Source organism: Mercurialis annua, linkage group LG8 (genome assembly GCF_937616625.2).
Source record: "Mercurialis annua linkage group LG8, ddMerAnnu1.2, whole genome shotgun sequence".
Classification (NCBI taxonomy): Eukaryota; Viridiplantae; Streptophyta; class Magnoliopsida; order Malpighiales; family Euphorbiaceae; genus Mercurialis; species Mercurialis annua.
In genome coordinates this window covers 6,850,206-6,877,430 of record NC_065577.1, presented here as the reverse complement: position 1 = coordinate 6,877,430, position 27,225 = coordinate 6,850,206, and the positions used below count along the sequence as shown (strand labels likewise).

At 35.1% G+C, this 27,225-nt stretch overlaps 4 protein-coding genes and 1 long non-coding RNA gene across 6 annotated transcripts; 2 read left to right on the top strand and 3 right to left on the bottom strand.

Moving 5' to 3' along the window:
* The first annotated feature begins 628 nt into the window (after positions 1–628).
* On the top strand, positions 629–2,721 carry LOC130014945 (uncharacterized). Its single transcript, XM_056104096.1, has 3 exons — positions 629–796; positions 894–1,302; positions 2,712–2,721. The coding sequence occupies exons 2-3, from the start codon at positions 896–898 to the stop codon at positions 2,719–2,721; spliced, it is 417 nt and encodes a 138-aa protein (XP_055960071.1). The 5' UTR covers positions 629–796; positions 894–895.
* Positions 2,722–6,938: 4,217 nt separating this feature from the next.
* Positions 6,939–11,791, top strand: LOC126661410 (magnesium transporter MRS2-4). The gene is made up of 4 exons (XM_050355263.2): positions 6,939–7,478; positions 8,972–9,363; positions 10,170–10,451; positions 11,280–11,791. The coding sequence occupies exons 1-4, from the start codon at positions 7,130–7,132 to the stop codon at positions 11,556–11,558; spliced, it is 1,302 nt and encodes a 433-aa protein (XP_050211220.1). The 5' UTR covers positions 6,939–7,129; the 3' UTR covers positions 11,559–11,791.
* A 1,423-nt stretch (positions 11,792–13,214) lies between these two features.
* LOC130014944 (F-box/kelch-repeat protein At3g06240-like) lies at positions 13,215–16,740 on the bottom strand. Its single transcript, XM_056104095.1, has 3 exons — positions 16,731–16,740; positions 15,493–16,217; positions 13,215–15,136 (listed from the first exon to the last, which is right to left on the bottom strand). The coding sequence occupies exons 1-2, from the start codon at positions 16,738–16,740 to the stop codon at positions 15,493–15,495; spliced, it is 735 nt and encodes a 244-aa protein (XP_055960070.1). The 3' UTR covers positions 13,215–15,136.
* Positions 16,741–18,022: 1,282 nt separating this feature from the next.
* On the bottom strand, positions 18,023–20,965 carry LOC130014894 (uncharacterized). Of its 2 annotated transcripts, none has more exons than XR_008789626.1 (3): positions 20,574–20,965; positions 18,819–20,006; positions 18,023–18,356 (listed from the first exon to the last, which is right to left on the bottom strand). It is a non-coding gene; the product is annotated as an uncharacterized LOC130014894 (long non-coding RNA). The 2 variants fall into 2 exon arrangements; XR_008789625.1 differs by having other exon boundaries at positions 18,819–19,960.
* Positions 20,966–23,268: 2,303 nt separating this feature from the next.
* LOC126659599 (F-box protein CPR1-like) lies at positions 23,269–25,391 on the bottom strand. Its single transcript, XM_050352896.2, has 2 exons — positions 24,135–25,391; positions 23,269–23,703 (listed from the first exon to the last, which is right to left on the bottom strand). The coding sequence occupies exons 1-2, from the start codon at positions 25,261–25,263 to the stop codon at positions 23,687–23,689; spliced, it is 1,146 nt and encodes a 381-aa protein (XP_050208853.1). The 5' UTR covers positions 25,264–25,391; the 3' UTR covers positions 23,269–23,686.
* Positions 25,392–27,225: the final 1,834 nt, after the last annotated feature.

Sequence of the window (27,225 nt, the reverse complement as noted above, 5' to 3'; positions counted from 1 at the left end):
CTCTTGTTCTTCTTGTTCTTCGTCTTTTCCTTTCTTTTGATCTTTTAGAATTTTAATTTCATCATCACTCCGTGTTTCCCCCCCATTTTAAATTTTTTTAAAATGTCAGAAGTAACTGAGGGGGCGAAGGGTGCTCGTGACGAGCTAGAATATACCCGGAGCTCCTTGTCGAGAGAGCAGATACTTGGTTATGCCGAGGAATTTAACTTTCCTGAGTCGTATGTTATTCTGAGACCGGCAAAGTTGTATCGGGCGAATCATAGCACCAATTCGCCTTCTAAGATAATAATTTTTCATGAACAGCTTTTAGCGGGTCTTAGGTTTCCCTTAGAGTCTTTAATTGTAGAGGTCTGTCATAATTTAGGTGTTCCTTTGGGTCAACTGCATCCGAACGCGATTCGCCTTCTTTGTTCTTTTATGGAATCGTGTAGGGTTCGGATGCAGGAGCCTTCGCTTGCTCTTTTTAATTATTTTTATGTTTTCTCCCGCCGAAAGGGTGAGGAATTTATTTTTGCTGGTGGTCGACCGAACCGGTCTCTTTTTAGTCTTCCGTCTTCTTTGAAGGGTTGGACCCCTAAGTTTTTCTTGGTTCAGCATTCTTCTTTTTCCTCTTTTTCGCGGAGTTTTACTTCTAGTAAGGTTTCGCTTACTGATGTACCTGATCTGGCTGATGGGGAGAAGGACTTCGCCTTGTCTTTGTTGTCGGATTGTCGTTTTGATAAGCCCAAGTACAGCGTTCTTTTAGAACAATATTTGAGTCGCCGTGAAATACTTTTGGCGGGTCTTCCTTTAGAAGGTATTTTTCTAATCTTTTGTTGTTATGTTTTTGTTTTGTAGGATGTCGACTTCTCTTGAACATTTGCTTGACAATTTTCATGTCGATATGACTGTAGATATGGGCGAGGTCACTAGTGGCGTTCCTAATCCATCTACGATCGCCGTGCCGAATCCGACGCCTGATTCGGTGGATCTTGATCCTGCTTCTGGCGATCAAGTTCCTGCTGCGACTTCTGAGTCGCCTTTGCTTCCTTCGAAGGAATCAGTTCCTTCTCTGAAGGGGTTGCCTACCGCCGGCCAGAAGCGTCCTGCTGAGGACCAGGCTGGAGCTTCTGCCAAGCGTCCCAAGAAGAAGAAATCTTCTGGGGTGTCTATCGAGGAGGCACCTCGGTTTGCAGCTTGGGCGGACGCACAGAATCCGCCTCGACTTTCAAACGTCGCCATTCTTCATGCTTGCATGGAGAATATTATGATAAAAGAGGACATCGAGTCCATTGATCGCGAGCATGGCGATAGTTTGGCCGAGTTCGCCTGTCTCGGCGGTTTTTCGGTATGTCTGTCTTCTTTTACTTTATATTATGATTTGTTTTTTTATTTTTCTTATTTATTGCTTTCTTTTGTAGGTGGTCCAGTCCATCGCTGTTTTGGAGCGCCGCCGAAGGGATGCGGTGGATCAGCTGAAGAAGCTTCAGGAGGATTCGGAGTCTTGGCTCTCCGAAAAACAAAAAATGGAGGATGAAGCTGGCGAGGCGACTGGTCTGATCCAACAGCTGAGGTCCTCCGTATCTCCCAAGACTCGGGAGATTTCCGCCTTAGAGGCTCGGGTTCAAACTTTGTCCGATGAAGTCGAGTCTCTAAAGTCTTCTTCAGATGCTCTCATTAAAGAGAGGGATGATCTGAAGAAAGAAGAGGGGCGTCTCCGCCGGCGTTTGGGTGACTCTGGGAGTTTTTATTCCCAAGTCATGACTCAATACCGGTTGGCGATCGGGGCAAAGCTGCGGGAGCAGAATCCTGGCGTCGATCTTTCTGGAGTCAATCAGCTGGATCCTGCTTCTTTGGCGAAGGAGGTGAAGGCGAAGCTTGATAAGCAGAAGCAAGATGCTCTGAAGAAGGCTTAATTTTTATTTTCTTCTTTTTGTATTTTTTGCTTTTTTGTATTTTTTGCTTTTGTTTATTTTTTGCTTTCGCCTTATTTTTGTATTGGATCGTAGGCGGATCCTTTGTAATTTTGCTTCTGTGAATATAATGATCTTTTGACCATTACTTTTCTTTAGTTGTAGAGTTAATCTAAACTCGTTTGTTATTTTGAGAAGTTAATCTAAACTTCTGCTGGTGTAATTTATTTGTAGGTCCGAACGGATCCTTTTATTTATTTGACTCGGACGAGTCTAAATTATTTTTTAACTAAGATTCAAACGACTCTTGTTAAATTGTATGTATTAGGTCTCGAGCGAGCCTATAAGATTTGCTTCTTGTCGCCAAATCGCCTTTTTATTTCAAAAATGGAAATAAGTACATGCCATGAATTAATCTATTGATAATACTTTCTCAGGTGCTCTATATTCCAATATCTGGGTACCATGGACCCAGTTATTGTCTTTAGTTTATATACGCCTTTGCCAGTAGTTTCCTCTATAATGAAGGGGCCTTCCCAATTAGCCTGCATTTTCTTTACTCCTGCGTTTCCTCTGCCAACTTCCGCGTTTCGTAAGACCAGATCGCCTCTTTGGAATTCTCTAAAATTCATTCTTTTGTTATGGTATCTTGCAGCTTGCTTCTTGTATGTAGCGGCTCGGGCTGCCGCTTCATCCCTTCTTTCCTCTAGTAGGTCTAGACATAGCCTTGTTCTAGCCTCGTTAGTTCCTTCTTCTAGATAGTTTACCCTGATACTGGGTATGCCAATTTCTACTGGAATTACTGCTTCTGTGCCATAGGCGAGCCTGAAAGGTGTTTCGCCAGTTCCTTTTCGAGGAGTTGTTCTGTATGCCCATAGAACGCTGTATAATTCTTCTGCCCAGTTCTCCTTATACTGAGAAAGCCTCTTTTTTATTCCTTGTGCTATGGTTCGGTTGGTGACTTCTGTCATTCCGTTCGTCTGAGGGTGCGCCACCGAAGTAAATTTCAAATTGATCATCAGTCCTTTGCAAAATGCCTTGAACCGCTTGCAATTGAATTGTTTGCCGTTGTCTGCTATTACAGTGTGGGGTATGCCGAATCGGCATATTACTTCGTTCTTGAAGAATTCCTCTACTTTGGCTGCAGTGATGGTTGCGACAGGCGCTACCTCTACCCATTTTGTGAAGTGCTCTATTGCGACGATTAGGAATTTCACTTGATGTTTTCCCGTTTCAAACGGTCCAACTATGTCAATCCCCCATGTGGCGAACGGCCACGGGCTCTCCATTGATCCTTTAGGTACTGCTGGTACACGACTGCTGTTGTCGTGTCTTTGGCATTTATCACATTTCTTGACTAATGTTTTCGCGTCTTCTTTGATGGTCGGCCAGTAGTATCCTTGGAGTATTGTTTTTCTTGCTATGGTGACTGCTCCTTCGTGCGCGCCGCATATTCCTTCGTGGATTTCCCTTAAGATGGATTCTCCTGTCTGAGGCGAGACGCACCTAGACCATGGATGAGTCAAGGAGGTTCGGTAGAGAACTCCGTTGTGAAAAGAGTAGTTGGCAGATTTTCTGATGGTGCGAATGGCTTCGACTTTGTCTGTTGGTAACTCGCCGCGGTCTAGATATTTGATCAATGGAGTCATCCAGGAGTCGGTCTCCTCGATTTCCATGACTTCTGTTTTTCTGGTGCTTGGTGATTCGAGAATTTCCTTTAACTGCATTTTAGCGAATAGATCTCCGAGTTCTGATGCTGATTTGGCGATGGCGTCGGCTTCGGTGTTTTCCTCTCTCGGGATTTGAATGATTTCCCATTGTCCTCCTTGTGCTTCCAGCTGTTGGAGCTGTGTTTTGACTTGTCCCAGGTATTCGATCATCCCTGTTTCTTTGGCTTGATATTCTCCCTTGACCTGATTTACCACCAGCTGGGAGTCGCTATAGATCTTTAGGACTTCCGTTCTTATTTCTAATGCGAGGCCGAGGCCTGCGATTAGGGCTTCGTACTCAGCTACATTGTTGCTGGCGGTGAATTGGATGCTTACTCCATATTCGATTCTGATTTTTTCGGGTCCTCTGAGGATTGCTCCTGCTCCAGCTCCTTTTTCGTTCGACGCTCCATCTACGTGGAGTTCCCATACCAAGGCTGGTTTGGGTTGACCAGTCTCGGTTGGAGTTATTTCTGCTACAAAGTCCGCCAAAGCTTGTGCTTTTAGAGTCGGACGAGGTTCGTATCTTATGTCGTGTTCGCTGAGTTGGATGGACCAGTAGACTAATCTTTCGGAAGTTTCTGGTCGTTGGATCGCCTTTCGCAATGGTTGATTTGTTCTTACCACAACGTTGTGACTTTGGAAGTAGTATCTTAGTTTTTTAGCTGTGGTTAATACGGCCAGTGCCATTTTTTCGATCTCGGGGTATCGCGTCTCCGCGCCTTTCAGGACTCGACTAATGTAGTAGATTGGCTTCATCTCGTTATCTTCTTCCCTTACCAGCACTGTCCCGATAGTCTCGTGTGTGGTGCTGATGTATAGATATAGCGTCTCCCCTTTCAGCGGTCTGCTGAGCAATGGAGGGGTGACGAGGAACTTCTTTATTTCTTCGAAAGCGTTCTTGCAGTCTTCGTTCCATTCAAATTTTTGTGTTCCTTTGAGGGCTTTGAAGAAAGGCAAGCATCTTTTTGCTGAGCAGGACATGAATCTACCGAGTGCTGTGATTCGCCCGTTGAGTTTTTGAACTTCATTTATGTTTCTTGGTGCCTTCATGTCCATAATTGCTTTGATCTTCTCGGGGTTCGCCTCTATTCCTCTTTGAGATATCATAAATCCCAGGAATTTCCCGCCTTGTACACCGAACGTGCATTTGTCAGGGTTCAGCTTCATTCCAAACTTATTTAGTATGTTGAATGTTTCTTCAAGATCTTTTGCATGGGTTTCTTCTTTCTCGCTCTTGATGATTAGGTCGTCTACATACACCTGGACTCGTTTTCCTATCTCGTCTTTGAACATGAAATTCATAAGCCTTTGGTATGTCGCTCCAGCGTTTTTCAAACCGAAAGGCATTGCCGTGTAGCAGTAAGTTCCTCCCTCCGTGATGAATGAAGTTTTTTCCTGGTCTTGCTCCTTCATCTGAATTTGGTGGTAGCCTTGAGCTGCATCGGCTAGGCTATACATTGCGTGTCCAGCAGTAGAGTCCACGAGTTGATCGATGTCTGGGAGAGGGTAGCTATCTTTAGGACACGCTTTGTTTAGATCGGTGTAATCTACACACATTCTATTTTTTCCGTTGGCTTTCTTTACGATAACTACGTTAGCTACCCACTCGGGGTAGTGGACTTCTCGTATGAATCCTGCTTTCTCCAGTTTTTCTACTTCTTCAGCGATTATTTTCTGTTTTTCTTCCGAGAACTTCCTTTTCTTTTGCTTCACCGGGTTCGCCGCTTCTGCTACATTTAGATCATGAGTAATGACTTGGGGGTCTATTCCGACTATTTATGACGCGTTAGCAGCGAAGGTTTTGACGTTGTTTTTCAGCATGGCCGTGATTTCGCTTTCGATCTTTGGGTTCATGTTTGCGCCGAGATTTACTCTTTTCTCCTTGTCGAGTTGGAGTTTCTTTGTTTCGCCTTCGGGTGCTGTTTCTTTTTCTTCGATGTCGTGATTAAGGATTTCTTCTATTGCCATTGTTTCGCCTGATTCTTTTATTGCTTGTTCGTAGCACTTTTTCGCCTCGGCTCGGTTTCCTTGTATCGTGATAATTCCTTGTTTCGTCGGTATCTTCATGGTTAGTGCTTTTATGCTCGTCACGGCGGCTGAGTCGTGGAGGAAGGGTCTCCCCAGTATCGCGTTGTATGGTAGGTCGATTTCTACGACACTAAACCGTGTAGGTAATTCCTCGCTTTTCCTTGTCCTTCCTAGCTTGACATCGAGTGTAATTGTTCCGTTGGGCTTAATTGGCAAGCCCCCAAATCCTACCATAGGCGTGGCATTTCTTTTTAGTTCCGCTAGGTCTCTTCCTAGGCTTTCGTAGGCCTTTTTTGTTATTAGGTTTATTGCGCTTCCTTCATCGATCAGGATTCTCTCAACGTTCCAGTGTTCGATGATCATGGCCACCACCAGAGCTTCGTTGTGCTCTTCAGCTATTCTCCCGAAGTCTTCCCCATCAAAAGTTACTGGAGGAGGAGTTGAGAGTTCTGTTGCTTTTCGTTTTCTCTGTGACGTTTGATTCTTCAGGTTTACTCTTTCAGAAGTCATCTTCTTCAATGAGATTTGTTTTTGAGTTCAAAAAAGCTCCTCCTTTTGAAGTTTAGTTAAACTTTTCCCACAGACGGCGCCAATTGATGGAGTCTGCCTTCTGAACCGGTGAGTAAGACCTGCAAAACAGGGTAGAAGCTAACCGGACGGTGGTTGTCCGATTAACTCTCCGATGCTAAAGTCAGTTTAGAGCTTTGAGCAGCGTTTTGAGTATATGAATGTAATTATCGATTCTAGGCATACCTCGTGCTCCTTTTATAGTAGTCGAATATACCTAGTAGAGTTGTATTAGGCAGGTGAATCCTACTTTATATGGATTCGGCAATATCGTAGAGATTCTCCTGATTTGTCGGGATCTACCTTAATTTGATAAGAGTCCTATTTAGGAACGTCTTCCTAAATAGTCTTATCTTCCTAAAGTAGAGCTTATCCTTCCATATGTAGTGTTTGTGTCCGAATAGGACAATATTTCTATACTTAGTTGATTACCCGAATTCCGGACCCGACGCGCTGTCGGCGGATCATGTGGGATTCGGTCTTTATGTCGCCGGATCTTAAGAGATTCGGCGTCTTCTTCATATCTTCGGATCTTCAGTGGGGAGTCCGGTATCACCTGAGAGTGGATCTCCTGCAACTCGGCTCCATTATACTTGCAATAGGATTCGGTATCCATCAGTAATTTAAATTGAGTGATTTTAAAAAATAGTTAAAATATTAAATAATAATAAAAATAAGAATAATATGTATAAAATAAAGTATTGTTCAAAAAGTTATAATTAGAGAAAAGAGAGAATCTTACTAATAAAGACGACACACACATTTATGGCAACATTTCAAGAAGAAGAAGAAGGAGAACTAATTAATCTTCCACCACCACCACCACCACCACCACCTTCCTCCTCCACCGCCCACAAATTTCCAAACCCTAATTCCAAAATCAGAAAATTACAAACATCAACAAAATAATAATTATAAAGGAAAGGAAAAATGGGAAGGGGCTCGTTCTTTTCACCGAAGTCCATAAGGCGCAGATTGAAGAAGAAATCGGCCGCGCCATCTGCTTCCCGGCCACCTCCTCCGCCGTTCAGAGCGGCAAATTCGCCTCCTCAGCAGTTAAACGATGGAAATACTGGCAATAATAATAATTTGATTGTTGGGGCGGTTCCGAAAACGAAGAAGAAAGCTGGAGGTGCTCGATTGTGGATGAGATTTGATAGGTTTGGGAATTCAGAGCTGATGGAATGTGATAAAAGTGTGATTATTAAACGGGTTTCGATTCCGGCTCGGGATTTGAGGATTCTTGGCCCTGTTTTTTCTCATTCCTCCAACATTCTTGGTAATTCGAAGTTTCTATCTTTTGTACTAATTTTGATTGGGTTTAATTCTGTATTGTATTTGATTACGTTCTTGAAATGAAAAGATTAATTGGGTATTCTTATAGAATGTTGAATGTATTAGTAGCACTATAAAAGTTAACAAACTTTTAAGTTTGGTTTTGATGTTATTGAATATGATCATGATTATGATTTTTGTTTTCCATTTGAATTTGAATTTGAATTTGAATTTGAATATGATTCCGTACATTCTTGGATTCCGCGTTCCTGTAATAGTTTGTTGATATGGTTACGATGTTATTGAATATGATTGAGGATTTTTTGTGGCAAGCTGTTATTCTAGTAGGACAAAGCATGGAACTAGTGCTTGCTTAATTACCAGTTGAGATTTTGATTCTATATGCTCTGTCATATTTTTGCAAAAAGAGATAAGAGGATCTATCAGATTAGCCAATTTTATAGAGCAAAAAGTTGAAAAATCGATAATGGGAAGGATAAATGCGGTGGTGAAGTAGCTTAACTAAGAACAGTGCGATGTATATTTAAATTCTTTTTATAATTTTCCTGTGAAGTGGTTTAGGATAATAGTTAACCATTTTTTTTAGAGTTGCTCGTCCTCAAATAAGCATAATTACCTTTGTAGTGTGATCTAATAGCTGGCCTTTCTTCCATACTACAATATGTTATTATTCTTATTGCTGTGATATGAGGTTCTATAGCAGTTGAAGTTCAAGGTGCAAAGCATGGAACTTCATGGAAAGATATTCTCTTATTAAGTTTTCGCGGGAATGTATGAAGCATCATCTCAGATGCAATGAAGAAATTTTACAATTTACAAGAAAAATGATGCCAGAGTCTTGGTGAATTTGTTTTTTGTTTTTTATTTGAATTTGTTCGTATATTAGAGTCACTAAATCCTGATGTTATTTGAATATGGTGATGTGTTTGGTGCTGTTCTCTTTGAAGTTCTATTGGGTTTGATACATTTAGAAAGTATTATGAAGTTCTGATAGCAATAATTAGTTAAGGTGTTTTTCTAAAGGATGAAAATTTCATTTAGTATGATAACTGGTGAGTTAAAGTGCAAGTAAAATTAATATGTTAGAAGTTAACATGTAAATTAATTGAAAATCCAAAGATATATTGGAAGTTAACATTTAAATTAGTTGAAAAAGCAAAGAAAGATATATCCTTTCGATAAAATCTAAGATTATTGATAATAGTATTTTTTTGGGTTATGACTATTTTAAAAATCAAAAGGAAGAAAGTGCTCTTAAAGAATTGAAGTATAATACATTAAGATTGTAATTTATGAAAATGAACTTCTTTGAAAATATGGAGAGCTTAAAGTTGGAATTAAACAATTAGTTTTACGACCAACTTTCTCACAACATTCACTGTATCAAACCATTTATTTCTTATAAGAGCAACAATTTGGTTATACCTTTTTAATGTTGAATTTGATTTATACCTTTTTAAATTTAATTTCTTGCAGCGAGAGAGAAAGCCATGGTTGTCAGTTTGGAGTTCATAAGGGCTATAGTTACAGCTGAAGAAGTCCTGATTTTGGATCCTCTACGTCAAGAGGTCCTTCCATTTGTGGATCAGCTGAGGCAGCAAATACCTCTTAAACAGTCATTTAATGTCGAAGGAGCGGGGCATACAGAAGCTGTCGAAGGTTTGCAATGTGAGCTTCCATTTGAGTTTCAAGTTCTGGAGATTGCATTAGAGGTTGTATGTATCTATTTGGACTCCAATGTGGCAGACTTAGAGAGAGATGCTTACCCTGTTTTAGATGAACTTGCTAGAAATGTTAGCACAAAGAATCTTGAACACGTGAGAAGTTTGAAAAGCAATCTTACACGCCTGCTTGCTCGTGTGCAAAAGGTATCTTGGATTGATTCTATCTCATTCTTTTCCCTATTCCTATTTCTCGTACTTGTGAATGCATTGATTTCTGGTAGTTAAACAATTAACTGCATAAAAAAATGAGAGAAGAGATTATTGCACATGTTATCCTAGTATTGCATTTGTTCCAATTATAGGAACAATTTATTTCTACAATCTGGTTCTCACTCTTCCTCTATCTGCTTTATTGTATGGAGACTCTGCGGATTCCTTTAATATCCTTGTGACTCCACTTATGTGGGTAATTGATTATGAGAGTCACTAAACTTTTGCGGTATTTCATTTTAGTGAATATACTTTAATTTATTTTATTTTGGTAACTAAATTTTAATTCAATTCAACGAGAAGGGTTTTTAGTTACCAAAATGAAAGAAAATGAAATAAATAAAAGTTCAGTCACAAAAAATTCTTCTTTGTTGAAATGAAATTAAAATTAAGTAACCATAATGAAACAAATTGAAGTTTAGTCACTAAAATGAAATAACATGAAAGTTTTGCAACTCCCTAAATCAATTATCCCATTTTTTTTTCTTGTTATTTGTTGCCTAGTGTTAAATCTTTTTAGTAGTCCTTAAACTTGTCGAGTTTTCTTAAGTTCTGGATGTGGTTATTGTTTTCATGTTAATTGCTATTTATGGTGTTACAATATGATCTTTGAGTTGTTTAGTTTGTTCTAAAATAGCTTTTACATGTGAATCATGCACTAACGTAATAGCTGAAACTTATGGCTCATGATTGTTTTTGGTTACACTTCTTCTGAGAGTTGCAGATCTGTTTTATATCAGGTAAGAGATGAAATTGAACATTTGTTGGATGATAATGAGGATATGGCAGACTTGTATTTGACAAGGAAGTGGAACCAGAATCAGCAATCTGAGACTTTATTAGGAGCTACAGATACAAATGGCATGGTGGTTGCTACCTCCCATCTCTCTCGCCTTAATTCTAGTCGCAGCGGAAGTATGGTTACTGGCAGCAATTTGGATGTAAATGATGTAGAGGAATTGGAGATGTTACTTGAAGCTTATTTTATGCAGTTGGATGGAACACGTAACAAGATTTTGTCCGTAAGTTCTTTTTTCCTTTCAATTTAGCTGGAGTGTTATGATGTACTAAATGCCTGTTTATAACTTGTTGCTCAAGTCTTCTGTTAGGAATTGGATTATAGGAATGAGCTATTTTCTCATAAAATTATGCTTTGAATTGGTAACTAACCACCCAAAAGTTCTCCTAAAATTTACCAATTAGTCAGATTTGATCATTATGATGATTTTTTTTCCTTTTGAGACGTACATATATGATCTTAAGTCTAAGATACATTATTTAATCCTTTCAGTTTAAAAATCTTGCTTAGTTAAGTTTCTCTAAATTACTTTTTCATATTTACAAGTCATTTTACATGCTTAAAATTTCCCCAGTTTAAGTTGAAATATCAATTATTTGTTTAATACTATTTTGATGGTATGTAAAGTTATGATATGGCCCTATACTGATTGTGCATATGCATATAAAATGATACATTGTTGTGGAATGAAGTATTGTTTTATATAGCATTGTTGACGGTTTATTGAGAGGTTTTTCAGATTTGAAATGATACTGTTTGATAAATATTAACTTGACAAATAGTTGCGATGAATTTTATTCTCTCATTTGTGAGTTGACGATTGGGATTTGAAATAATGGAAATGCCAGTTTAAAGATTAATAATCTGAATTTTAACTAAACCATTTATTTTTCAAGATAACATATAATTCTTTTGTATAATTGTTTCTGAGCATTGCTATCTTATATTGGATTTTACTATCCAGCTTATGTACCGCTCACGGTTTCTAGGTTACAAAAGTTGAGTTTAGCAATCATCGAGTAAGTGAATATTTTCTTACTTGTTTATTCAGGTACGCGAGTATATCGACGACACAGAAGATTACGTCAACATCCAACTCGACAACCAGCGAAATGAACTCATTCAACTACAGCTGACACTAACAATTGCATCATTTGCTATAGCAATGGATACGTTGATAGCTTCGTTTTTTGGCATGAATATTCCGTGCCGATTATACGCAATAGATGGAATTTTTGGCTACTTTGTTGGAGGCACTTCAGCAGCCTGTTTTTTGCTTTTCCTGCTTGTTCTAGGTTATGCTAGATGGAAGAAGTTGCTCGGTACATGAAGTCGAAGCACATTTTCGACAAAAGTGATTCATAGAAGTAAATGCCATAGTAGTCCCGGTAAATTAAAGTTTTTGAAGTGTATATTATAGAGATTGACGCATGTTATCTACTATTGATGTCCTATACAAGAAATGTATTCAATGGAATTTGTGGCAGATGAGTCTGTACATTTCATCAGATGCTAATCTATTGCATAGTGCTAAATATATGATCTTTTATTAAAAAAATTAAACATTTATGCGAGTTGTATAGTATGTGGATGTCATGTCAGTAAAACTTAAAGAAGATGAAAAAAATTTAATGATTGGAATTCTGCTATCAATTAAAGTTGAGATGTTTTAGAAAAATTAAACGAAGTAGACATAACCGTTGCACGATGACATTCATGCAAATTAATAATGTGTTAGCCATGTGAAAAAATTAATGATAAAAAAATAAGTATCATTAATAAATTTTCTAAGGCAAATGCTTAGTACACTAAAAAAATAAGTAATTATTAAATGTACAAGCAGATTCTTCAATTGCCCTGAAATATATCATGTTCATTTTCCTTTAAAAAATAACAGAAATTAGTACCAATATTTTAAAGCAATGGTTTAAAAACCAAATAGGCGAGTAAGATAAAAATTCGGGAATTAGCAACGGACATTTGGTAGATATAGACGGATATGTCCTATTTGTGGCATAACCAGTTCAACCGTCGATTCTTTTGATTCAATCCGGTTGGACCAAATATTCAATTTTTTGTACCTTTTGGATTGGACAGGTGGGGTCAACCAGCCGGTCGGGTTCTTTAATCAGTGGGTCTTTTTTTGAAATCAATTAGTGGGTTAAAACTTAAAACTCAAACAAAGAGCCTGGCCAAGCGCACAGAATGAAGCAATTCAGTTTAGTGGTAAAAAAGCACATTTAAACCTCAAAAGTTTCATAAATTCCAGCTTTAGCACATTAGTAGACAAAAAATCTGATTGGACGTTCATAATCACAATACTGGATTTAGCTCATTTTCAGATATCATGACCTGCAATCTCCAATCAATCAAGATCATTTATCTTCTACTTATTGAGCTTAACCACTAATTAAAAAGATTTGAAATATAATCTACCATCTTATCCCCCTTTCCATACTAGACCAGCTGCTATTTCCCAGTTAAACCGGTCAAACCACCTGGTCCAACCCGGTTTTTAAAACACTGGTTAGAACCATGTAGTCTAAACCAGTGCATTTTCTGATTACATCATCAATATCAAATTACCAACATATTAATGACATTTTAAAGTATAATTTCCATTATCCACTATTAAACATCAACGCAGACATCAAGATAGAGAATAGAAGTAATATATATGTTGTAAATGGTAGCATAAACAGCAAAACCAATACTACGGAACCTTAATTCTGAGCCTTGATTCAAGATAAACTACACGTAAGTTGTATCGTGACTAGCAATGTAATAGCCAAATGACATAGAGTCGACTATAAATGACATGCATATGGAAAAAGAGAGCCAAAACAACATCTGAATATACTCGAAAATTCAATTCAAATCCTTTTTGCTTGCATTTGAGAAAGGAAAAGCGTTAGTTGTATCTATCACTCCATGGAAGACTATGACGCACATAAGTTGAACTCATTTACCTTCCGCCACTATCACAGAGAACAAAAGAACTTGAATTATATTGAAGCTTGTATATTACAAACTTAGATTGAAAAATAAAGCCTAAAGCTATTTATATACAAAACAGAATAACCCTTTCTACCTATACAAAACAGAATAACCGTTCCTACTATATTGCTGAGTTGTATCTTAGCTGGAGCTGAGCTGTACCTTAGCTGGAGCTGAGCTGTCGTTGATGATCTGGACATATGTCGTATTATCCCCCCTCAAGCTGGTACATATTTATCAAATAAATATGACCAGCTTGATATAAAAATGGTTGCAAACGTGTGTGCAGTAAGTTGCTAGCAGAACAGCCACAATACCATGCAATCTTTGCCAAAAGTTGTAAGTAGAACCACAATTATCCACAATCTCATACAATCTGCTCAAAATCTAATTGTATATTTCTATTTATTAGCTCCATCACATGCCTCTAATGCTTCCAGAAAAGTAGCACTGTGAAATGTGAACCTTTTGCAGACCTCAAAATAAGAAGCTTTTTGATGCTCCCATAACAGCTCTCACACAGGTAAAAGAAATTACATGATCAACACCAAATCTTCTTAAGTATAGTTGGAAGAAGATCCAACTTAGAACAATAATCCAACTCATGTTTCAGATCATTTGCGTCGACCGAATCAATCCTCCTTTACTAATACTATATTATCAAACTTTGCACCATTGATTACAGCTTCAACAAAACTAATACACCGCTAATGAGCATGGAGAATTTCAATCCATCAATGAATAGATTTTTGCTGAGGAATTATGTCAAACATATAATGTGCTTAACTGAAATCTCTTTTTCATAAAATTTGAAGAATGTCAAACTAACAGTTACAATCAAATTCATCATAATTTCTAAAAATTGAATCATGAGAAGCTGAGAACAATTTTAGATGGATTTTATATTGACTCAAAGAAGCAAAGAAGTCAAGAATTGATATAGGAATGAAGAAAACGAAATAGAGATCAATAGAAAGTGAAAAATAAAAATTGACTATAGTAAAGTTTGATTTAAGTATCAGGAACTGATATGACAAATGAAAATCAGAGCACGCGGGAATTGATCTCAATTGACAAACTGATTTTGTTCAACAACAAAAAACGAATTAGAGACTTCACAATCATATGAACAGAGGGAAAAAGAACGATAGCAATGAATTGAGACTAAAATCAAAGAGCAGTTAACAAAAACAAGTCAGACATTAATCGAAAGAAAAATTGATGAGAAAGAACCTGAAATCAAGAATAACGAACTGATCAAAATAACCTGAAATTGAACCGATAGCGATGATTAAAGGATGAATATGAAACTGAACAATAGGAATCATCAAATTTATCGAATCAATTAGCTGCCATTGATGTAGCTTCAAACAAGAATATCAATCAATCAATAACGATGAACAATCAATCAAAAATCAAATTGAAACAGAAATCAATCCGGACCGCTGGGACTGGACATCCAGTTCGGTACAATCGGAGAATCAAATCAACAATCAATCAAATTCAATCCGGTTCACTTGGATACAACGGAGAAGAAACTCAAAATGAAATCATCAATCCGGTTTGATGCGATACAACGGAGAAGAAAACTAATAATGCGGCGGCAACTCCGGCGGCAATGCCTGATCCCGGGCTCGGACCCGCTCTGATACCATATTGGAAACCAGAGAACAAAAGAACTTGAATTATATTGAAGCTTGTATATTACAAACTTAGATTGAAAAATAAAGCCTAAAGCTATTTATATACAAAACAGAATAACCCTTTCTACCTATACAAAACAGAATAACCGTTCCTACTATATTGCTGAGTTGTATCTTAGCTGGAGCTGAGCTGTACCTTAGCTGGAGCTGAGCTGTCGTTGATGATCTGGACATATGTCGTATTAACCAAGTTAATTGGTTGAATCTCCTGCATCAAGTTCTTAAAGTTAGGGAATAGAATTGAATCAATCATAATCATACTCCAACATTTCGAATAACTTTTCAATATGCTCTCAAGATTTCACCATGCTTAATTCATTTGAAATAAATATCTGCTGGACTATTCCATCCAGTTTTACTATAATTAGCTCATAAAATTGACAAAGGAACAAACAAAAGGCAAAAATCATTGTTCGAAAGGTAAGTAATGTAGCTTACCCAAACTTTAATGCAATTGCGTACCGTATCATTTTTATCAACACATGTATGTGGACAACATGAATTCCTAATGCATTCTGCAACCTAGAACACAATTACATATAGAAACACGAGCATGTGGGATACCTAAATTTTGCGACTGGCCTGATTCATCTTCAAGTTTCCTCTATCAAGTAAGGCCAGGGTCTCCATATAGGTAAAAACAGAAGCAGGCCAACGTTCCACCGTACCCACCGTACCCTGGATAGCCTTGATTTCCTCCAAATCCGGGAAGAGATGTGTGAAACTTTGGGTAGCAAAATCAAATGAAAAAAATTTCCCAAAAGAATCCATCATGAATTGCCCATTCTTCCTGAAGAACATTGCAGCTGATGCTCTGTCTTCATTGTGCAACTTGCCTAAGTTGGTCCATGAATTGTACACGCCATACTCTTTCATCACCCATATATCATTCTTCATAGCGGTTTCATAAATATGAACAACTGCAATTGATTGCCCATATGCGATAACAAACAACATACATTCCGAATCATAATTCATCAAACAGTCGGGCAATAATATCTCGCGAAAGTTTTCATCTTTGACGTCAAAGACAAGCACCAAATTCGTTCCCTTACCTAAACTGGTACAATCACAAGCAATCATATGCAATGCGCCATTAACGAAGGGTATAGACTGACGTTTAAAAATAAAAGAAGACGGGATACGGTATTGTGGTGTAATATGAGAAATATTCTTCCATGAAACTGCATTAAGAGAGTAAACCTCAGCCTTAGCATTGGGCCTAGACTCAAAGTCAAAACGACTCAACAATCTCCACACTTTGAAATCATTAGTGGTGGAATCAAAACCTAGACAAGATAAGCACTTAAACTAATTTTAAATATAATTAAACTCCTGTTGTTTCAAAACAAAAATAATTAAACCCTCTATTTTTACAATATATTTACAATATCTTTTACATTAATCCTTCTTGAGTCTTTATCGATATATCTTTGAATTAGGAATCCAATTAACACTTTTTTTTTAATTATTTTCATTTAAAATAACTTCTCCAGTAACTCTACTACACTGTCGGTTGCCACATGGACCCTCAAACGAAGAGGGCTTCGTCTGAGACGCAATTCACATTTGAGTTTCGTCTCAAATGTAGATCTGTTTGAGAAGAAGCCTCGTACAAAGAGTTTTATCTCTGACAAAGAAAGAAAAAGATGAACAAGTGAGAAGACATTGAATTATATCATCTCTGGCATAATAGAGTTGTCCATTTTCATATTATCATACAGTTTAAGAAAATATAATCAATATTTTGAATTTTTATATTTTTTTTTCAAATTCTCCTACTATATTCTTACTTGACATACAATTGCTCATTGTGTATTTTAAACAAGAATAATATGAGAATATTAATTTAAAGATTGTTATTTGTTACAAATGGACAAGAATTCTGAGATAAAAGAATAGAGAAATTGGACAATTCTAATAGGACGGAGAGAGTATAAATTTTTTAAATATTCTAAATATTAAAATTATTTTTGAACATTTCCTATTAGACTATGAGAGAGACGTCAACAATTAAGGATTCTTTGTAGCAACGTAGGAGTTTAATTATTTTATTTTGAAATAATGAAAGCTGAACTGTGCCTAAGATTAATTTAAAAATTTATAGGTTATGAGGAATTAAAAAAAAGGGTTAATGTCAAAAAAAATCATGAACTTTACATGTTTTCTCATTTTAATCACGCAAATTTTCTCATTTTCATACATGAACTACCACTTTTTCTAAAATTCATGCATGGTGCTGAGGTGGCACTCATTAACAAAATGAATATATTACTCATACGTAATTACTATCGTAATTTTGTTTATTACTTATTTATACTTTTAAATAGTAATATTACGATAGTGCCATTATTTTAGTACGTGTCATCATATAATAGGTTTAGTTCATGAATGACGTGGTGGACTGAATCAACTTAAAAATTTCTCCAATTGATGATAGCAATAATAATGAAAGGAATTCAATGTTTACATATTTATTATGTTCAAGAATCAAATTGGATTTTTTTAACAAATTCAGAGATTTAATAGGTGAGATATTAAATTTATGAGTTAAGTGGTTAAAAAAATCCAAGTCTAGGGGTCAAACTATATATTCAGTCTGTTTGTTATTATGCGGCATTTCAGTGACCTGTGATATTGTTTTATTTAAAAAATTGAATTTTTAGCGAATTACATGATAAAAATGCCTTGATGACATGCATCCGAATATTTATCCCATATAATCATGACGCCAATCATTTTTATAACCGATCTATAAGCATTTGCTATAGAGAACCTTTTAATTATTACTTATCTTTTTTATAATTCAATTTTCCACATGGCTAACACTTTATTAGTTTATTATACAAATGATATGACACAATAGTTGTATTGTATAATTATCCCATACATAAATCACATCTTTGTGATATACAGCCATTTTAAAGCAATGGTGTTGCGATTAGAGTTAACCGGCCATTCTTTATGATAAACTGCTTTAACCAAATTTATTTAGTCTAAGTCCCAAACTCAACGTAGAACAGTGCATTTACCGACTACGTCATCAGTAGCAAATTAGCAAACACCAGACATTAAGATTTAAGACTAGCATAAATATGAAAATCAAACTAGCATATATAGCAAAACCAATACTATTTAGCCTAAGTTCTGGACCACGATTCATGAAAACATATACGTCAGCTACATCATATTTTAGCAATGTAATAGCAAATTACAAAGAGTCGACTTCAAATGACATAAGCATATGAAAAAAGAGAGCCAAAACAACAGCTGATAGTACTCGAAAATTCAATTGAAATCCTCTTTGCTTGCACTCAAGTAAGAAAAAGCGTTACTTGAATCAATCACTCCATGAAAGACTAGAAGCACAGAAGTTGAGCACATTTCTTTCCCAGCATCATCTAAACCAAGTTAATTAGTTGAGTCTCCTGCATCATGTTCTTAATCAAGTTAGGAAATAATATGAATAGTATATACTTCCATCGTGACATAAATTTTTTAGAATTATCAATTTCATAAGACAAAGATTCTACAGGTAACTTTTTTTAGTTTATTTAATTTCTAATCAGAACACTAGAATAAAGATATGCACCAAATACAACATAGATAAAGCATCCTCAGTTAAAACAGAATTCCGATATCAATCATAATCATACTCCAACATTTGAATAACCATTCAATACGCACTCAAGATTTCACCATAATTACTTCATTTGAATCAAATACTTGTTCGACTACTCTATCCGGTTCTATTATAGTTAGCTGATAGAGTTGATAAAAGAAAAACAAACAGAAGGTAATAATCGTTGTTCGAATGGTAAATAATGTAGGTTACCCAAATTCTGCAACCTAGAACAAAATTATAAATAGAAAATCAACATGTGGGATACCTAAATTCTGCTACTGGCTTGATTCATCTCTGAAGTTGCCTCTATCAAGTAATGCCAGGTTCTCCATGTAGGTAAAAACAGAAGCAGATCTAGTTTCCTCCATTTCCTCCAAATTCGGGAAGAGATTGATGAAGCTTTGGCTAGCAAAAACAACTAGGCTAATCGAATCTATTTATTAAAAAAGAGCTTATATCTTACATCTTCTTAAATCAATTTTACAAGAAAGTAGTTTGATCATTCACAATTTAAAATTAGTTTGGGCTTTTTTTAAAAATACCTCATTTTTTATTTTTTTTGTAAAAATATTCCTTTTTGATAGTTTATTAGTAGTTTGTTGTTAACACATAACACTTTATGGAGTAAACTATTTCGTAGGACTGTTCCTTGTTTTATTAATTAATTCTCGGAAAATTTATGGTGTGACATTTATAATTTCCATTCTTGTCAATTATAGAATGTACGTTTGGAATTTATCACTATGCTATAACTAATGCACTAAATATTGAACCGGATGGGCCACCAGTGAATTCATGGTTCGACTATCGAACCAATTCAACCAACTGGTCCGAGTCTGTTAAAAAAGGCTTCTTTTTTATTTGTGCTAATATTTTTTTATTATTAGACTACTCTGGTTCCTGGTTTAACCGGTCGAATGTGCCTGTCTATTCCGGTTTTGAAACACTGCCAAGAACCATACAGTCAAACTAGCCCAACCTCAGCATATAACTATGCATTTGCTAATTACATCATCAGTAGCAAATTAGTAACAGCACATAAATGATAACTCGGAGCTAAAATTTCCTTCATTCATTAGAAAATATTAAAGCAGACACCGAGATTTGAACTCCTATTTCAATTTGTAATAGACAATATAAGAATATACGTTTACAAACAATATCATAAACAGCAAACCATGAAAGACTACACATCAGCTGCATCATGTTAAACAATGTATAAGCCAATAACATAGAGTCGACTTCAAATCGACATATGCATACAAAAAAGTCAAAAAAACAGCTGAAACTACTATTATAGTTGCATCATTCACTCCGTGAGAGGCTATGAAGCACAAAAATTGAACAAAATTACCTTCTCCACCTATTATAGCTTCTTTCTCGAACCAAGTTCGGTAGTTGCATCCCCTGCATCAAGTTTACATTGTATATAAGAATAGAAAATGCTTCCATCCTGACATAAGAAATATAACCCTTTTTGAAATCAAAGTAAATGTATTGGTTAAAAGATCATTTCTAAACCCACCATAATGATTTAATCATCAATTTCATAAAACAGAGACTCTACCTATGATTTTCACTTAATTTCATTACTAATCTGAACACTAGAATGAACATATGCACCAGATACAACAAACATAAAGCATCCCCGATGAAAAGAGAATTCTGATATTAATCACTAGCATACAATAATATTAATCTGAATATCCTCTCAATATGCACTGAAGAATTCACCATTGTTGGTTTATTTGCATCAAAAGATAAATTTACTAACACTTGTTCTATCATAATGGATAAAGTTGAAAAAATAAATACAGAATGTACATCGTAGTTCGAATGCTAAGCAATGTAACTTACTCAAACCTTAACCTTAATGCAATTACCTGTCATGTTATTGCTATCAACACATATAAATGAATATTTAATTGTCACAGTTAGAAATCTAAAGATGAATTCCTAATTCATTATGCAACCTGGAACATAAATATATATAGGAAACCAACACGAACACACAAGATACCTAGATTCTGCAACTCGCTTGATTTGGCTCCACGATTAAGTTTCCTCTATCAAGTAAGGCTAGGCTCTCCGTATATGTAAAAGCAGATGAAAGACAAAGTGCGCTCAGACCCGTGAAGAGATTGTGTAAGCGCTGGGTCGCAAAATCAAATGAAAGAATATCTCCAATACCAGAATCCATCATTAGTTGTCCATTCTTCCTTACGAAGAATACAGCTGATCGTGTCTTTACACTGAACATATTTGCTAAGTTGGTCCACGAATCGAACACGCCATACTCTTTCATCACCCATATATCACTCTCAATACGGTAACCAAGATGAACAACTGCAACTGATTTCCCATATGCAGTAACTAACAAGTTATCAGGAGGAACGTTCTGCAAACACTGGGGCAACAATATTTCACGAAAGATTTCATACTTAACATCAAAGATAAGAACCAAACTCCTGCCCCTATCATTACTACTGCGATCACGAGCAATCATATGGAATGCACCATTAACGAAGGTTGTATTCCGATGATTCAAACGAATATGATCAGGGATATAATACTGTGGTGTAATATGAGAGAGATTCTTCCATGAAGCTGCATTAACAGCTCCTTATTTGTTAGCCTCTTGACAATTTCTACTTTCAGTTCATCAGATTGAGATTCCATCATTTTCTTTAGTTCAAATCATTTACAAACATAAACCCTAAAATGGTAAGAGATTACATTTGAAGAAACAAGAAGTTGAAAGGCAAAAAGTGCAAAATATCCTCATAGTTTCCTCACAAATATATATAAGCACTTAAACTAATTTTGAGTACAATTAAACTTTTATTGTTTCGAAACAGAAATAATTAAACCCTCTAATTTTGACAATATATTTTACACTAATCCTTCTTGAATCTTTATTAATATAGTCTTTAAATCATTGATCCAATTAATACTATTTTCTTTTTTAATTATTTTAATTTAAAATAAAAAAAAACTCTGCAGTCACTGTCAGTTGCCACATGGATCCTCAGACGAAGAGGGCTTCATCTAAGACGTAGTTAACTTTTGATTTTCGTCTCAAACATAGATCTGTTTGAGAAGAGTTTTGTCTTAGACGGGGCGACATATCTTGTATTCATGTTAACAAGTTAGAACAGTATCACAATTGTATTTTTATATAAAAGAAGTGTAGAAAGTATTGTTTGTGTGGAAATTATTTGACTCGTTGAATTTATAGCGAATTATGTATGAAAGTATTGCTTTAGACTGAAAAAATTGTAGAATTAAACTACTACTACATTAAATTCATATGAAAGCTAAGAAATTCAAGTTAAGATTGATGAAACTTACTAATTGCGGGGATTGAGGATAGAAAAGCAAATGACTTTGAAATTGGTTTTATTTAATAATCGAGTAGTGTGAATCGAAGAAAAGTGGAGCGACTAAATTACATTTTACTTATGTCGATTAAGTTATTCAATTAATTTTCTAATGAAATGAACATTTATGTCAATTAAATTATTCAATTCATTTTACTAATGTATTACTAGATCCGAATTAAATTTAAATTATTTAAGGAAGATTAATTATTTAATTTACAGTATCTTTTTTATACTGCTATGAGATTTATAATCTATCAATGTAGGATTTAGTAACACGCAAATAAAAATATATATTAAATAAATATATTTCATTTTTTACAACAATATTTAGGGCTTGAACTATTAATTGATACTTTCAGAATTAAATTAGATCATAACCATATGAGCTATGGATCATATTTTGATCAATTATAGTGGTTCACAAGGCTAATCGAATCTATTTATTTAAAAAGAGGTCTTACATCTTATTAAATTAATTTTACATGAAAATAGTTTGATCAGCCAAAATTCAAAATTATTTTTGTAGTCACATTTTTAAGCTAAATCGATTGATCAAATCCAAATTCTAAATAAATTACTTTTAATTTGGACTCTTCAGAGAATGTAGTAGTCCATCACATAACACTTTATGGAGTACAATATTTCACAGGACTTTCTGTGTCAAATTAATCAAAAGTTGCACTGAAGTCTCATTAATTTCTAAATGTAGGAATTGCTGAAGATACTATATGCATTCTCGGATGCGATTTTCCGTATAGATACTATTACGTGGATCGTTCCATAATTTGTGTTGATAAAGTTTAATATGGAATGGAACTACTTGTGGCAACCCTGCGGATCTTTGACCGGAGTTCCTGTAACTCTGCTGCTATGACTCTCTGTAAATTTTGGTTGCAAAAGCTAGTAAAGAATTAGGCAAGAAAGAAGTTGACTAATAAGTGGTGGAGAAGGTCTGTTACTATTTCTTCACTGTCTTTTTGCTGCTCTTCTCATCAATTAAGATCCATCAGCATATGAGGCAAGTTTTTAGTTCATAACTAGAACTTCGAAGCGAGCAATATGTAGTCTATACATACTCTCTTCAAAACCGGATTAGAACTAATTAGTCTTATAGTGTATCTTTTCAGTTTCTTTGGAAAAAATAGCGTTTTACTGGTTTGGCTAGTCTAGATTCCAGTCCCCTTCCATTTAGACCAGCCGTTGTTTTCCGTTAAACCAGTCGGAACACCAACGGAAAATTATCTAGAACAGTACATTTGCTGATTACATTAGCTAGAACAGTACATTTGCTGATTACATCACCAACGGAAAATTATCAACACATAAATGACATATTAAAGTAGAATTTCCATCATCCACTATTAAACGTCAAAGCAGACATCAAAATAAAGAAAAGAAGGATATATGTTTTTAGATGGTAGCATAAACAGCAAAACCAATACTACCTTACCTAAATTCTGCGCCTTGATTAAAGATAGACTACACATAAGTTGTATCGTGATTAGCAATGTAATAGTCGAATGACACAGAGTCGAGTTCAAAAGACATATATGCATATGAAAAAAGAGAGCCAAAACAACAGCTGAAAAAACTCAAAAATTAAATTCAAATCCTCCTTGCTTGAATTCGAGAAAGAAAAAGCATTAGTTGTATGGATCACTCCATGAGAGACTATGAAACACCAAAAAATTAACATATTTACCTTCCTCCGCTATTACAGCTTCTTTCTCAATGCACCATCTAAGTCATGTTAATTAGTTGCATCTCCTGCATCATGTTCTTAATCCAATTAGAAAATAGAATGAATATTAAACACTTCTATCTTGACATAAAAAAGTAGTAACAGTATTGGCTGATACATCATCTCTACAGGTGATTTTTTACTTTATTTTATTTCTAATTAGAACACTAGAATGAAGATAAGCACCAAATAAAACATAGTAAAGCATCCTCAGTAAAATTATAATTCCGAAATCAATCATTATCATACACCAAAGTTCCGAATAACCATTCAATATGCTCTCAAGATTTCACCATAAATAGTTCATGTTGTTCGAACGACAAGTAATGTAGCTTTACCAAACCTTAATGAAATTACCTATCATATCATTTCTATCAACACAGATATGTGCGCAACATGAACTCCTAATGCATTCTGCAATGTAGAACAAAACTATAATTAGAAAATCAAAGGATACCTAAATTCTGCGACCGGCTCGATTCATCTCCAAAGTTTCCTCTATCAAGTAAGGCTAGGGTCTCAATATAGCTAAAAACAGAAGCAGAACCGTTTTCATCCATTTCCTCCACACCCGGGAAAAGATCGATGAAGGTTTGAGTAGCAAAATCAAATGAAAAGATTTTCCCCAAACCAGAATCTATCATGAATTGCCCATTCTTCCTCAAGAACACTGCAGCTGATGCATACTCTTCATTCTGCAACTTGCCTAAGTTGGTCCATGAATCGTACACACCATACTCTTTCATCACCCATATATCATTCCAAATACCGGAATTATCAAAATGAACAACTGCAATTGATTGTCCATATGCGATAACAAACAACATATCAAGCAGAGCATTCTGCAAACAGTGGGGCAATAATATTTCGCGAAAGATTTCATCTTTGACATCAAAGACAAGCACCAAATTATGTCCCTTATCTTTACAATCATGAGCAATCATATGCAATGCACCGTTAACAAAGGGTATACACTGCTGTTGAAAGTAAATATTATATGGGATTTTATATTGTGGTGCAATATGAGTAATATTCTTCCAGGAAGCTGCATTAACAGAGTAAATCTCAGCCTTAACAACAATGGACCTCGGCTCTGTAAAAACAAAATCACACAATATCCTTAACACTTTAAAATCATTAGTGGTAGAATCAAAACCTAGCCCACATAATTCTTCCCCATTTTTTAGTTTTGGTTTTGGAAGCGTTAGTGATCTGCAAATGGATGGATTCCAGAGGATATACTCAGAATAGTCGCGAAATAAAAGAAGGCCGTTGCAAGAGGCAAAGAGACTTAAGTTGGAATAGTTATAGAAGTGAGCAGGCAAATGACACTCGCTGAACTCTTCAGTATCATCATCATGAAATGACATCACGTAATCGTTAGGGTCAAAATAGTGGCACAAAATGACTAAATGCGGGTTCGAATTCGAAGATTGAACATGGGGAAGATGGGTTTGGAAAATGAAAAAACAGGATTTGATAAGAGCATACCATGATTTGCACACTGCAGTACATCGCAACAGCTCCTTGTTCCGTACCCTTTTCAGAATTTCTACTTTCAGTTCCTCAGGTAGAAATTCTACCATTTTCTGAACCCAGTTTGAATCAGAAACCCTAGAATTTTCGAATTTTCATCATTTTTGTGTGGGAATGTGAGCGAAATGATCCAATCATTGCATATTTGTTGACAGAGTGATGTTATTAGTTACTCCGTCAAAAAAAAAATGTTATTCTTTAGAACAAATTATTTAGAGGTCTCTCAGATATATCATAATTAACAGTTTGGTACTCTTTGTTTTAGAAGTCTATTTAATGGTCCCTCAGTTTAATTCCATTAATTGAGAAATCCTTTTGTTAATTTAAAGGACTAAATCGTTTAACGGATACTAAATCTTTCAAAAATGATGGACCAAATCGTTTAATAAAATTAAAAGTGAGGGACCAAATCGTTCGTAAACTAAAGGTGAGGTACGATTATTGAAATTAAGTGTCGAAAATAACGGAGGGACCTAATAGTTAACGGAATTCAAACTGAGAGACTATTAAGTAGACTTTTGAAACAAGGGATATCAAACTGTTAATGATAATATACTTCAAAAACCTTAACATAATTTGCTCTTTTCTTTACTAAATTTTACTTGCCGTCTTAATAATATTAAAATTATATATTAAATGTCTATATAGTATTATTAATAATAAATTAAAATAGTATCATAATTGTATTATTATATACTAAAATGTAAAACGTATATAAGAATAATTTAAATAGACCGAGTCTATTACGTCATCCGTTAATTAAATCGATCATATTATAACACCTCATTAAAATAATGGTATAATTATAATAAATGCGTGATAAATATGATGCCATCTAAATTTATCACGCATTTATTAATTATACCATTATTATAACTAACACCAAAAATAAAAATACTAATTATAATAATGCGTGATTAATTAATTTTTAGAAGAACAATTTTAATTATTTAGCTGAGAAGTTACATAGAGATAAATATGAAATTATTCTTTAGAAATAAGTAATAAAACCCTTATGTCAGTTAACACATCTCTTGACAAACTTACCCCTATTAAATTTGTATAATGCCATCTAATATCTTGCTAAAATTTATACTTGTTTCTAAAAAAAATTTATGTCCTTTGAATTTTTCTCCATGAAATCACTTAGGTACTTTTTAACAATTTTTATTAAAACAATAATAATAATTTAATGATTAATATATTTTTTGTTTTAATTTCAAAAAAACCAATGTATATTTACCATTTTTTACAATTTTATCTTTACATAAGCATTACCTTTACTTTTTTCTATTTACTAAACAGCCACTCAATTAATCAATTTAGTCAATGTAAATTAAACTTTTAATAATTAATGTTAATATATATAAACTAATGGCAATTATAGTATTTTAAAAATTTAGTTGAAAATTAAAAACATAACTATTTAATTGAAAACTAGCCTGATAATCGGAATGGAATTAACGGAGGACGGAAAATGGCGTGGCTGCAGCGGAAAGGGGTTATCAGAACGGAGATTTAGAGGGAGGCGGCGGCGGTTGGAATTTTGTTTCAGAAACAAAATGAGAAGAAAGGTTCGGGGAGTTATAACATTTCAATTTTAGCGACAGATATGTAATTCCGTCGCTAAAATCAAAATGTAATGAAACTTACCGTTTCATTTAACTACGTGGCGACGAATTTTAGATGTTTGTCGCTACTTTAACGTCAGACATCTAAAATCCGTCGCTAAGCAGTTAAATGAAAATGTGAGTTTCATTTCAACATGACTTTAACGACGGATTAGTAATATCCGTCGCCATAATTGGCCAAAGTATCAGTGCCAATTCTTTCCGCGAAGCTCCCACCAAAAAGCGACCAATTCGTCGCTAACATCCGTCGTTAATGGTGTATTTTCTAGTAGTGAAATTATTTATGTTAAATTAAAATTATTAAACATTTAATATATTGATGTAAAATTATAATATACATATAGCAGTAAAAGTTTCTTTAAAACTAAATCTAGTTACAAT

Coding starts and splice junctions, on each gene's coding strand:
- LOC126661410 (XM_050355263.2), top strand. CDS start 7,130: ATGGGAAGGGGCTCGTTCTTTTCACCGAAGTCCATAAGGCGCAGATTG. Junction 7,479..8,971: donor TCATTCCTCCAACATTCTTG/GTAATTCGAAGT, acceptor AATTTCTTGCAG/CGAGAGAGAAAGCCATGGTT. Junction 10,452..11,279: donor CACGTAACAAGATTTTGTCC/GTAAGTTCTTTT, acceptor TTGTTTATTCAG/GTACGCGAGTATATCGACGA.
- LOC126659599 (XM_050352896.2), bottom strand. CDS start 25,263: ATGGTAGAATTTCTACCTGAGGAACTGAAAGTAGAAATTCTGAAAAGG.
- LOC130014945 (XM_056104096.1), top strand. CDS start 896: ATGGGCGAGGTCACTAGTGGCGTTCCTAATCCATCTACGATCGCCGTG.